General features: G+C 38.6%; 1 protein-coding gene across 5 annotated transcripts in view; it reads left to right on the top strand.

Moving 5' to 3' along the window:
* Window positions 1-12,536, top strand: part of LOC117263130 (CUB and sushi domain-containing protein 3) — a 479,142-nt gene that overhangs the window by 292,147 nt on the left and 174,459 nt on the right. For all 5 annotated transcript variants that reach the window (XM_033636295.2, XM_033636294.2, XM_033636293.2 and 2 more), the window contains 3 exons: window positions 5,504-5,581; window positions 10,682-10,769; window positions 10,950-11,074. In XM_033636295.2, coding sequence (XP_033492186.2) covers window positions 5,504-5,581; window positions 10,682-10,769; window positions 10,950-11,074 — 291 coding nt within the window. The remainder of the gene's footprint in view (window positions 1-5,503; window positions 5,582-10,681; window positions 10,770-10,949; window positions 11,075-12,536) is intronic.

Genomic DNA, 12,536 nt, shown 5'->3' with positions numbered 1-12,536 from the left:
CGTAATAACCATACGGATTTGTCTGTTCAAATTTTGGAAATGAGACATGTCTGTGTTTGGAGCTGATTTTCTAAATCCTTCAACAGTATTTTTAGTCCTCAGTCTAGATCACATGCAACCATAGACGGCAGTAAATATTTGCTCTCCCGTGTGGGTACATTAAAACACCAGCGAGGGGCAATTCGCCCAAAAGCTGGTGAGTTCATTCACAGTGCGTGATGCCTGTCTGCTCGAATCACCTCCTTTGAGAATGTCTCACTGCTCCACAATACCTCTCTTAAGAAATGTGAAATCCAGCTGGTATTGTAGTTAACAGGCAAATATGACTAAAAAAAGTGAGTCATTGAGCTGGATCTTGCCGTGGGTAATAGAGTAGGTGTAGCTTTTGGTAACACATTTTGAAAAGAGAATATATTTTAGTTTGAAAGTACAGTATCAAGCCTACATCAGACTCGAGGATGTGCTTTGTTGAGCTAAGTTTTGCGTCTTAAGCTCTTAAGTTCAATTCGTATTTGTTCTGTTGCTAGTTAAATATAGTTTTGTTAAATGTGCAATATTTTACTTTATAAATATGGTTTACTTAAATGCATCTGCCCTCCCATCTGTTGTTTGCAGTGGAGCTGCTGCTCGTAGGCTAGAATTTTAACATGGGCATATTTAACTTTGATGCATATTCACACAGGACAGGTTTTATGATGCATATTAACAGGGGCTTGATACAGTGAATGGATTTGCACAGGCAAAAACAAATTTGACTTTTAACTTTTTTTGGCCCAGATTCCCTGATTTGGCTGCCTAAGAGGGGGGAAATTACATTTCAAACCTGATTGTGAGACTTTGATCTAGATCAGAGCTTCCCCTCAACGTCGAAAATAACAAGTCTGTTGATGAATGTTCTTAATTTCTGACCCTTGGGATGTTTTCAAATAGGAGTTTAATCTAAAGGCAGCCATACACTTACATAATGTATTGTTTCTTAGCCTTCTTTACTGTTTGTGTTATCGTGTAATGTACACAAATGACAGCAATACCACCCAATGGTCGAGGGACTGAAGGCTTTATGCATAAAAAATTGTTGTCATGTCTGCATTGCAGTGGAACAGAAAATGTATTCACTCCTCTTTTATCATCATTTCTTGTGAGCTATATTTTTAAATACAGCTGTCTGTAGTTGCTCCAAACTGTTTGTGAAGTGACCTGAAAACATTAGGATAAGCCAGGGACGTATGAATCTCTGCTCTTAAATATTATAAATGAAATGCAGTGAAAGCCGCTTTTTTTATCTAAGAGATACTATCAGATATCAAGCGTGGTCTCCCTCATTTTGAATAGCTGCGACACCGGTGTCAGGAATAATAAATTTCACTCTTTGTGTAGGTGGATTGCTGTGAAGTAAGTTAAAGTGTTTTTGCATTTGGTTTATGCCTGTACTGTGCTTCCAGGCAGTCATAAACTGCTGTGATACATGAGCTCCTCGCAGCAAACTCATTAATGGAGAATTTATGACCAGTGATGATTTAAGGTGTAAAGGAAATTCATATTTGTTCATGATTTAGTTTAATGTATTAATTAATAACAGCATTGAATTGTCTCTCTCAACTTGAAGCACATTATGTCGAGGGGTGACGTCATTACAAATGTAAACACACGTTATACAGCCTCAAAATACATTAAGGCCTAAAGCTAATCTGCTTTGACACCAAACTCTATTAGGTTATGAAATATATCACCATGCTCTCGTGATCCGCAGGTATCACAGTGGACCTTTTAAAGTGCAAAATCCTGCAAGTTTTTATTGACAGCAGTAAAAGGACATGATTTTCAATCCCCCGGCTCACACAAAGGGACATTCTAAGCTGAAGCTCAATAAAAAGTGAGATAAATCGAACCAAAAAGTTTAGCTTTTATTTTTAGTTACACTGCCTATGGTTACAAGAAAAGCCTTGTGTGTTAAAATAGGCTGCTTGTTGTCAAGTGTGTTACATGAGCTATTTCTGGTATATGAGACAAAGTGATAATGTAGGTGTGGTAGGTGAAGACTACTAACACTGTGCAAATGCCTGTGTTTCACACTGTTTACGGCTGTTCCAATGAATTAAATTAGGAAATAACAAGGGCACTTTAAGTCCCTTTAAGTGTTGAATCTTTGTGTTAAACATGCCTCGAGTTGGATGCAATTGACTCTTTGCTAAGTCAAATCCATGGACGCATAACGTAGCTTTGGGCCGGCTCAGACCAGGGTCCAACAGCAACTCAGCTGTGCTCCATTGACTCTAATGCAACTGTTTCAGATTTCCTTCATTTTCAGTCTGGCTTTGTAGATTTGGAGCTAAATGTTGTGCCTGGGGCACATCATGTATTAATGATACTGGTTACCTGGAGAGGTTGGAAAAAGATATATGTTTCTTCCCTGTTCCAAAACCAAAATCAAACCCTAAAAAGTGTAGGGTTGAAGATATAGCCTACTGAATGTATACACATGCTGCTTTTGCTTTCTAATGATTATAACAGTGAAAAAAGACCTCCCCTGCTGTACAGGAACCAGTGAAGGGAAACTTTGCTGATGTTCAACCAGCTGTGTGTCATCGCAGTGTGTGCAGATGAATGCTGTTTGACTTCCCTCAGAGATCCCTGCCTGTCTGGTGGCGGAAGTTCAGGTGCTGGCAGCAGCACGGGCGAAGCTAACCACCGTTCATCTGCACACACTGCGATGACACATAGCTGGTTCAGTATCAGCAAAGTTTACTATAACTACTGTAACTATCTTTGTCTTTTTAACCTGTTGTTGCTGCTGAGTCAGTTTTACATCCTGGATATATCCTTCAAACACAGCCTGTAGACCCCTCTGTCTGCTTCTCTCTGGAATCACTATTTCATTTTTCCAAAATTATGATAATATTTCTTCAGGGAGTGCAGTCAGACCATCACAAAGGGGCGGGGCTTAGCGAAAGTTCAATTACAATGTGCTGTGACAACTTTACGTCTGTGTTTTTTTGCCACAACCCTGATTTTTTAACAACATTTCACCTAGTCTCTATATACAGACTCTACATTCAGTGAATGTAGAGTCTGTAGGCAAACCCCAGAGATCTTGCCTCCAGAAGAAGAGCGGAAGAGCCCTGGTTTCCGGTTGTAGGCTGTTTGTAGTCCGCGTGATATTGACCAATCACGTTTGAGCCGGCTGCAGTTGTTGCCAGGTTAAACGGTCTGTGCGGTGAACTAACGAGGCGGAACATAATTCGCGTCACTGCAAACTCTGAATCCATCGCAATGGTTCAACATATTTACTTATATGTAAACGGAAGTCAGAAACAGAAATTCACCTCCTCCACCCAAATCAAGCCGGAATGCCAAAAAATCGGGGGTCTGCCCCCAGAGGCTGTATCACCGTCTGCTGGAAGTCAGATGCCGAATGTAGCTGATGGGTTCCGAGAATGCATTTCACCAAACCTGTGGAAACAATTGACCTAGTAGGTAGAAAATAGTAGCAAAAGTTAGCTAACGTTACCAAGTAGCATTAGCCTGACAGCGGTCTATGCATGTACAGAGTTGAAATATAAAAGACAGTTATACTTAAACACTTTTATTCAATTGACAGTCAATTCCGTCATGGCCCCAACCACACAAAAAACAGCACCCATCTGTTGTACACGTTCATCAGCTCGCCGTGTAAGGACAGTAACGTTAGGAGATCTCGTGAACATTTACTCCGTTTTGTTTAGATCACATCAGACATGTGTTTTAATTTTCTGACAATACCTGCTGTCTGTAGGTTCATCCAACCCTTTTATATAGTCACGTTGCTCTGTTTCCAATCCACACAATATATGGATTTGTCACTTCCTGCCCTCCATCTGAACTTGATTTTAAACAAGCTCATTAGGAGGTGTCACGTGCAGTTAATTCATGAGACCAGATGATGTGTTGGCATTTTAAAAAAAAACATGTCTAATGTAAGCAAATGTGAGTATAATGTTAATTGTCTAATTAAGTGCACAAGTTTGTCAACATTTGCGGTACATGCAATTTTTACAGGCAGTGTTGACATCTTAAACTATCAGCTATAGCGTACCATATGTCACGCTTAAAGTGCTTAAACATATAGTGTTAACATTTAGTTCCACATAATGATACTTCATGTTATTAATGCCGTAGCTACAGAGTATATTTGATCAAAATAAATTGCCCTGATTGAGTCAATCCTTAAGTTTTGTATTCACAGCTATTTTACAAGGTTAGTTAATCTATTACTCTTGTCACACATACATTAAATAACCATGCTGGTAAGTTAACACAATAAGATGTGAATGGCACTGGTGTTCAGCCATGTTGCATTAGATTAATTGTTAGCACAGTAATGGACTTGGTGTAATGTCAGCATGGTAAGTAGAGTGCCACTAACATATGTGCATGTGTGTAGCAACATTAGGATAATTGTTGGCATAAAATACACACAAAGTAATTTAACCATGTCAAATAAAATGTAAGTGATGTATGTGCATATATGTAGCCTCTGTATAACATTAGGATAATTGTAACACATTAACTCATCAGCCATTTGTCACCATTCAGCGGATTAGCGGGGTCATTATGAAAACGACGTCTGTCAGCTACTCTCTCAGACATTCATTAAACTGATTTGTCACTGTACTTTGTCACCGAGGACAAGATATATATGTATTTATGTTTTTATCATTTATGTTGATAATGTATTCATTTATTTTGACAGCAGGAAAAAAAACATCTAGAGGGAGTCAAATTGAGATTACCCCAGGGTGTTTTGTTTTTATTATTATTACATGGATTTCAAATACAGCTCTCACCGACTCACTTTGTCTTTCCAGCCATACGTGCTGAGCGGTAGCAACATACAGGCACAACACTGCTAACCCCTGTAATGAAATGATGTCCCCCATGTAAGAATAGAGAGCTCACACTGACAAGGATCCCTCCATCAGTTTGTCTCCTCTTGTCTTTGATTTACGCTGATTAAAGGAACCATTTATTTTCTAACTTACCATTATCTGAATGCTTTGATTACAGAGCTGCATCATTGTCATTTTGATTAAAGCTGCAATTTCCTTTACCAGCTTTTGTTCAGAATATTACTGGGCTTCCAGCACAACACCTCAACATCTGATGTATGTGTCTGAGTGGCAGAGAAAGAGAAAGATTAAGCATCCTATGAACAAAAACCCTGAATGGTGCTATTGTTGAGATCATTTTTCCTACTTTCTTTCCTGTCTGCCTCTGTCTTTCTCTTTTTTTGTCTCTCTCTGGCCCTCTCACTATCTGTTTCCACCATTTTAAAACTTACTTTGCCTTTGTAACTTTTCTTTTCCACTGTACTCTTCTCTCTCAGCATTGTGAGGGAGAAGAATCTGCCTTTCTTTTTTTTTTTTTTTTGAAAAATTCCTTCGCTAGATCTTTTTTTTTTTTTCCACTTTATCCAATCTGTTCTCTGATTTTTCTCCTCTTTTCTGTATTCTGTTCTCCTCCGCAGTGAAGCGATCAGTAGATTTTAAATCGCGGGGCGTTAAATTATTCCCTGGCAAAGACTCCAGCAACAAGTTTTCAATATGTGAGTTCACATCTTAATGTCACTATGGCTAATGAACTAACGTCTGATGGCTTGGTTTGACTTGGACTGCCTTTGTTTTTAGGTTTGCTTTTTTAAAATTTTGTCTCTTAAAACGGCTGCTAGTTTCAACACATTTGTGCCTCTGTTCATTGACTTACCTTTGCAGACAACATGGTGACATTCACACCGACATATTGCTAAAAGTTGCGGCTACAACGTGACCTTTTCTGGTACACAAATGTGTTGAAAATGCCACAGCCTTATAAGAGCATGCTTTTGCGTTCTGCCTGACTGTTTTTGTTGTTTGATGTTTTGTATATGTGTTTTCGTCATGGTGTCTTGGTTTATGCATGCTTCTTCATGGCTCGCTTTGATATATTTAATCACGGCTTGTTCTGATTAGCTTAATCATGGTTTGTTTTGGCTCGCTTTGGGCTTGTTCAGGGGATGTGAATCAGCTGTTGTGATATTGTTTACCGCTTCTCCTTTATTTCCTCTTCTCTTCTCTTCTCTTCTCTTCTCTTCTCTTCCCTTCTGATCACACACCTAAACTACATTTTTGTAGACCTTAATACACAAGACATCAAAGCAATTATTAACCCCTTGAAACCTGAGCAAATTGGCTTGATTTCTTTAAAAAACGGGAAGAAGGCAATAAGCGAAGAAAGAAGAAATGACCCAATAAATAAGAAAGAAACTGGTAAAAAGAGAAAAAACAAGAAAATTAGTTAAAAGGGGAAAGGGGTGCTTTAAAATAATAATAATAATTCTGTAACAGAATTTATTTATTTATTTACCTAGTTTTAAAAAATATATCTTAAATATTATTTATAATATTATTTTTTTAGATTTTTTTTTTTTCTGCAATTTCTTACCAAGTTACTTATTGCCTTTTTCCCCCATGTTTTTGAAAGAAATTGCAGCAGATTGCTCAGGGTTCACAGGTTTAAATACTTGTGAAAGGTGTCTGACAGCAACACAAGAAAAGTGAAGTCTCTCCAGATTTCAGTGGGTTAAGTTCATGACAACATCCCTCTGCCATAGAGGCCAGTGGTAAAATAACCAAAGAGAAACTAATGTATCTCCTCAATTATTCTCCAGTCCTCTCAGTCAGCAGCAAATTAAAGCACTATTGTGGATTTATCATTCTAATCTTTCCACGCAATAGTAAAATTTGGGGGTCCACCTTTAATAAATCCAAAAAGTTCCCCACTACTCTTCATTTTGAACTACCGCTAGTTGCTCTCACTTTGTGAAATTCCCAAGTTGTACGACTTTTGACAATAACTCTTTAATATGACTCTTTAATGAGACACCCTGAAGTAAAATTATCAAGTGTGAGGGTGCAAAATGGTTCATAAGTCATTTGACACACTGTAATGTAAAAATGGTCACATGGATATTATTTCATTCCGCTCAAAGCCTTTTCAACACTCTGACATTGAGAGAACATGTACAGGAAGCATGAAAAATCTCCGAGAGGATCAGGACTTTTTTTTTTGTTTTACTGAAGTCCCACTTATTAAAGCTGTCAGTGCACGCATAAACCTCACATATTTTAGGGTTATCTTACAATTCCCACTTTTTTTTCCCTCACTCATTTGTCTATTATTCCTCTTCTGCTCTCTCTTTGTCTGTATTATGCACACACACACACACACACACACACGCGCACACACACATACTCTAACACATTTAACACACTCATAATGGGAATCATCATATGTATGTATGTTTAATCACATGTAATACAGTACAAACATTTATTAAACAGACATTTGCACACACAGAGGTTCATACATAAATATTAAACATGCATATGTGCATATTTGCACACCTACAAGGACATTTGTAAACACATGCACATGTGCTCTGATACCTTAACACCAAAATGTACATACAACACATGTCCATGTCTTAATTTGTTTGCATGCTTGTTAATAATGATGTTTTCCTGAACATTTCTGATTTATTGGCTTGTTTTCCTTATTTGCTTGTCCACACTGTGTTTGTGTGTGCGAATGTGTGAGTTTATGTGTGAATCTCTTAAATACTGTATGAGCTGAGCTAAGCACAGCGCAGAGACACGGCGCATCCCAGATCCATCAGGTTTCCTGACAGGTTCGGGAGTCATGGTTGAGGTTTGATTCTACAGATGTGAATTTGTATGTTAATTAGTTTGGCTCTGATTGGCTCAGATGTTAATTTGCTCTGCTGCGACTGGTTTAACTCTCCAGTGGAGCACAAAAGCTGTGTGTGTGTGTGTGTGTGTGTGTGTTTGTCCGTGCATATGTACATGTTTATGTTTTCTGTACATGTGTTTTTGTAAATGCGCATGTATGTATATGTGTGTAAGTACGTGACTTTGGGCAGGTTTTGTTTGTGTGAGTGTGTGCGCACAGTACTGATACTGTAACCAGTCCCTCTGTTATGGTGTTAATAGTCCAGATGGTCAAATTAGCCGCTCCAACAAAGCAACAAACTATGTACTCTAACAAATACACACACACACACACCAACCACCTGCTGGGTTTGTTGATACGGACTAAACATGTACATGCATGTTAGTCGGATAGCCCAGACCGGCTGGGTGAAAGAAGAGATGGGCAGTATTATCACTCTGCATGTGTTTGTTACACATAATTGGGTTCTCTGGCGTCAGCATTTTTGTTTGAGATAAAATAAAGTCATACTTGTTTTGCAACTAGTGCCGGTAAACACATATGAAATTAAGTAAAACAGCAAACTGAGGGTGCTATTTTTTGGCTTTTATATTAAAACAGTAAAGACCTTAATCAGTATTCTTTTTATCCATAAAAAAAGGGATTCAAAAACCTTAAAAAACAATATTTGCAGCCTAACACTCATTTTTTATTTCATTCTAATAGTGTAATATTATTTATGATTGTACCAACTGCAAACTTAGCAGCTCATTTCCGTTTTCTTCCCATTTTCCTCTTTGCTTTCTCTCAGTGAAATATTTTTTGGAGCTGTGTTGTGCGCAAAAACACCTTGTTTTGATGAGGTAAACAGTGACTTATTAGAGCAGCAAAATACAGTGTAGATATAAAAGCTACGGTGGGTGAAGTAAGTTTAAACTCATTGAGTGAAAGTATACAGAGTACAAAAAATTATGAGACATGACGATAATGTCCATCTCTATCCCAATAACATAAACAGAATTATGTCATTTCACAATCAAACGTAATTTCATCACACTATTGAAATAAGCGATCGCCGGAACGCCGCCACATTGTCGTCTAATTGCTGCTTTAGAAATAAGCTGAATTTTCTACTCTTCCAAAACTACATGATTAGTTGTGTTTCCCTCTCATTTGAATATCAGTCCATGCATTTGAATATCAAAATACACCAAGGGGTGTTTTGTTTGCTGTATAGCTGAAGTAAATAAGCACACCAAGACAGTTTTTCCCTCTGGTAATATTCCACTGACACCAGACATTAGGAGAGGATGAACGACTGAAAAAAAAAAAAAAAAAAAGACACAAAAATCCTCAGAGTGGCCTAATTTTACATTCATTGGTATGAATGAAAGATGAGGGGAACTCAAGGATTATTCAAATAATTTTACTCTCACCGTGATCTCATTAAGGAGTACGAGAGATCCCGTCACGTGGGGCATTTAAATTGAGTAAAAATAGGTCATCAGTGGACTCGGGCTCATTAAAACGCTGTCTTACTCCTAATACTTTTGTTGTGTGCCGTCTTACTAGAAACAGCTTTATGGCATATGATGGATCCCTTTCGGTATTCGAAAAAAAGTACCACAGGAAAAAAAAATGTACAGTGAGAGCTTTTGAATTAGAGTTTGTGTTTTGCATTCTTTCAAACACACACAAACCTACACAAACACTGTCCATTGCTCAATTAAAAAAAAAAAAGATTTTCAGTGAAGACAATGAAGCAAAAAGACATGACACAAGAACAATTTTGGCAAATATAACATGACATAAAAGATAAATAAAACAAAGACAGGCAAAGATAACTGTGAGGATGAAATGAACATACGAGTGATACAGAGGAGTAAAAAATAAATAAATCCTAGACATACAATGCAGGATTTTCCTAAAAGACAGTGTACATAAATACATAAGAAATTACTCTCAATTATCACTCATGACCAACTAGGAGTGTATGGCAGTGTATTTTTCTGCAGAGACTCTGAGTTCGGGAAATTTAGTGGGCGTGTACCCCCACAGCGTTTAAGCGACACTGAGGCATAATAAAAAGGTAGTGACCAGCATTGAGAAAATGCCAATATAGCGAGGCAAAATGCCAAACAAGAGTGAATCGGTGAGTGTGTTTACAAAAAAAACAACAATCCTGCACAGTATACCATTAATTGCTAAATTAATAATAATATTAATAATAATAGTATCAGTGAATGCTCAAAGTTAACCCAGCAGGTATGTGTCTTTAAAGTTTTAAAGCTTTGAAATGCACAAGAGAAAACGTAAACTTAAATAAATACATTTTTTTTCCATTTTCTATACATTAGTGTTGTTTAACAAAAGCCAATGAAATATAGCTGTGAGGTTATTTATGTAAAAGGGGAGGCAGAAGAGAGTTGAGTGACATACTGTACCTATACTGTCAACAACAGTATTGTAATTAGAGGCGGAGACAGAGGCAGAGTCGAGATGCATTGTGTCAGATGCATGTTTGTTGTGATGTCGCAGTCTCAAAGTATTTGTACAGTTCTGCCTGTTGTCTCTGTGATGTTCGGAGTGTTACTGTCAAGATTAGCTCCTGTGTTTCTGCGAGCATTAAGATAGTATCTGGGGTGCCGTGTCGTCCCTGTCTGCCTACCTAACCGTCTAACCCGTCTGTCTCCTGGTCCATCTAATGTGTTCCTCCTTCCACCTGTTTCCTGCTCTCTCTAAAGCGACTAAGCAACGAGGCAGGCAGGCTTCCAGAAACGAAACTGAAAGCGGAGGGCTTTAAAATTTCCCGGGGACGTTTTGTGCTAAATGCTACCAAAAGAATGACTTTGAAAGGGAGAGTCTACTGTAAGCTTTGTCTGTCCCTCATTCTAATCTGTCTGTCCCTGGCTCTCCACCTGTCTGTGTCTCTGTGTAGTAAATGAAGGTGGTGTGAGACAGGCATCTAACTCCTGCCCTGACCCGGGAGAGCCAGAGAATGGAAAACGCCACGGCGGCGATTTCAGGTACAATTTGCACTCACGGACTGCACAGAGGAACTCTAAATGACATGTTTATAGTCAGACATAGATGCATAAACATTCACATAAAATACACATATGCACTTAGAGAAATCTTTTATCTCTATTTTCGGTTTGTCTGACTCTGTGTCTTCCCTGTGTGTGTGATTGTGTGTTTGTGTGTAGCATTGGCAGCGTGGTGCAGTTCAGTTGCGGAGAAGACTATGTTCTTCAGGGCAGTAAAACCATCAGCTGCCAGAGAGTGGCTGAAGTCTTCGCAGCCTGGAGTGACCACAGACCGGTCTGCAAAGGTAAGAAGTAGCTCGCAGCATACAAATTACTGACACCGCAGTGGCAGACACAGATACAGATGGAGAAAGAGGCATTAAGCACACATGTGAACATAAGAAAACACTCAAGCACAACAACTCCCCGCGCACACTGCCTCAAAATGTTGCCAGCATGTTGCCTTGGCCTCTGCTCAGGATGAGTTTGTAGTGCTGAGTTTATAGTGGAAAAAATCCAAATTCAGTTTCAAGCCTCTGGCTATGAAATTCTGAAACAAAACACTCCATAATCCAATGTTTGCAGTGTAGCGCCTCACCAACATGCTGCGGTTGTACGCTTTCATCAGGGGAGTTATGATAGTGATTGTTCATGACCTAAAATTACACCCTCTGTCATAGACGCAATATACTGTAGATAAACACAGCTGTAAACAAGCACCAGGTCTGATCATTATTGCTCAGTATACCATACAAATTGCAATTTGCAACACAGTTTTGAAAGTGACACAAGATGTGTAATCTGCTCATACAGTACATGCAGTGTGGCGAGAAAAGTGAGTGCAGATCTTAATGTTTAATGGGGACAGGTGTGCGTTTTTCATCATTTCTCTAAGTGCTCTGATAATTAACATGTTTTAGACATTCATTCTTCAGATTCCTGTACTGGTTACCGATTTACATCTGCCGCTGTTTTAGTCTCAGACTTTCCACACACACTCACAGAGGCACACATGCACAGAGAGAGAGAGAAGGAGAGAGGGCGTCTGTCATGTTAAATGCCAAAGTCGTTTGTCATGTCTCCCTTCACTAGGCTTCAGACTGTGGCTGGAGACACATACTTTAACATAAAAACCAATATTCACTGGGTGTAGGTCTGTGTGTGTGTGTGTGTGTGTGTGTGAGAGAGAGAGAGGGAGAGAACAAGCTTCAACATCTAACTAATAATCACTGAGATATAGAACTGCAAGGGAGGGAAAAAGTAGGGAAAGAGAAAGTGAGGACAGAAAGTGAGGAGGAGAAGGTGGCGAGAAAAACGGCGGAAAAGAATGTTGCACCTACTCTTTCCATTTAAATTATAGCCTTTGTAAAAGTATAGCTCACTATATCCATCACAAGACATTAGCATATGAACACCACCTAAACTTTTGCTTACCCAAGTGATGTAACTTTTTCTTTTAACAGATTCAAAGTATCTGAAACGTAAGTCTTAGATAGAAATGTTAAATAGAAGCATTTGCAAACTCCTCGTTTCAATCTAACTGTAGGAGGGACCTTAAGAAAAGAATCCAGCCAGACCTGGATGCTCATTTTGTTATAGTTATTGCTTAGTTGTAGTGGTGGGCATCATTTGGAAGCCAGTATATGCTCAACTTCCCAAATCACAGGCACCACACAGCTTGAGACATTTCATTTCATTTTATTGGTTTATTTAAAACAGGGATAGTATACAGTACAGTGTATATATTGCACCAGATATAGCACCAAT

The sequence above is a fragment of the Epinephelus lanceolatus genome, chromosome 16 (genome assembly GCF_041903045.1).
Source record: "Epinephelus lanceolatus isolate andai-2023 chromosome 16, ASM4190304v1, whole genome shotgun sequence".
Taxonomy (NCBI): domain Eukaryota; kingdom Metazoa; phylum Chordata; class Actinopteri; order Perciformes; family Serranidae; genus Epinephelus; species Epinephelus lanceolatus.
This window is presented reverse-complemented; position numbering and strand designations above follow the sequence as displayed.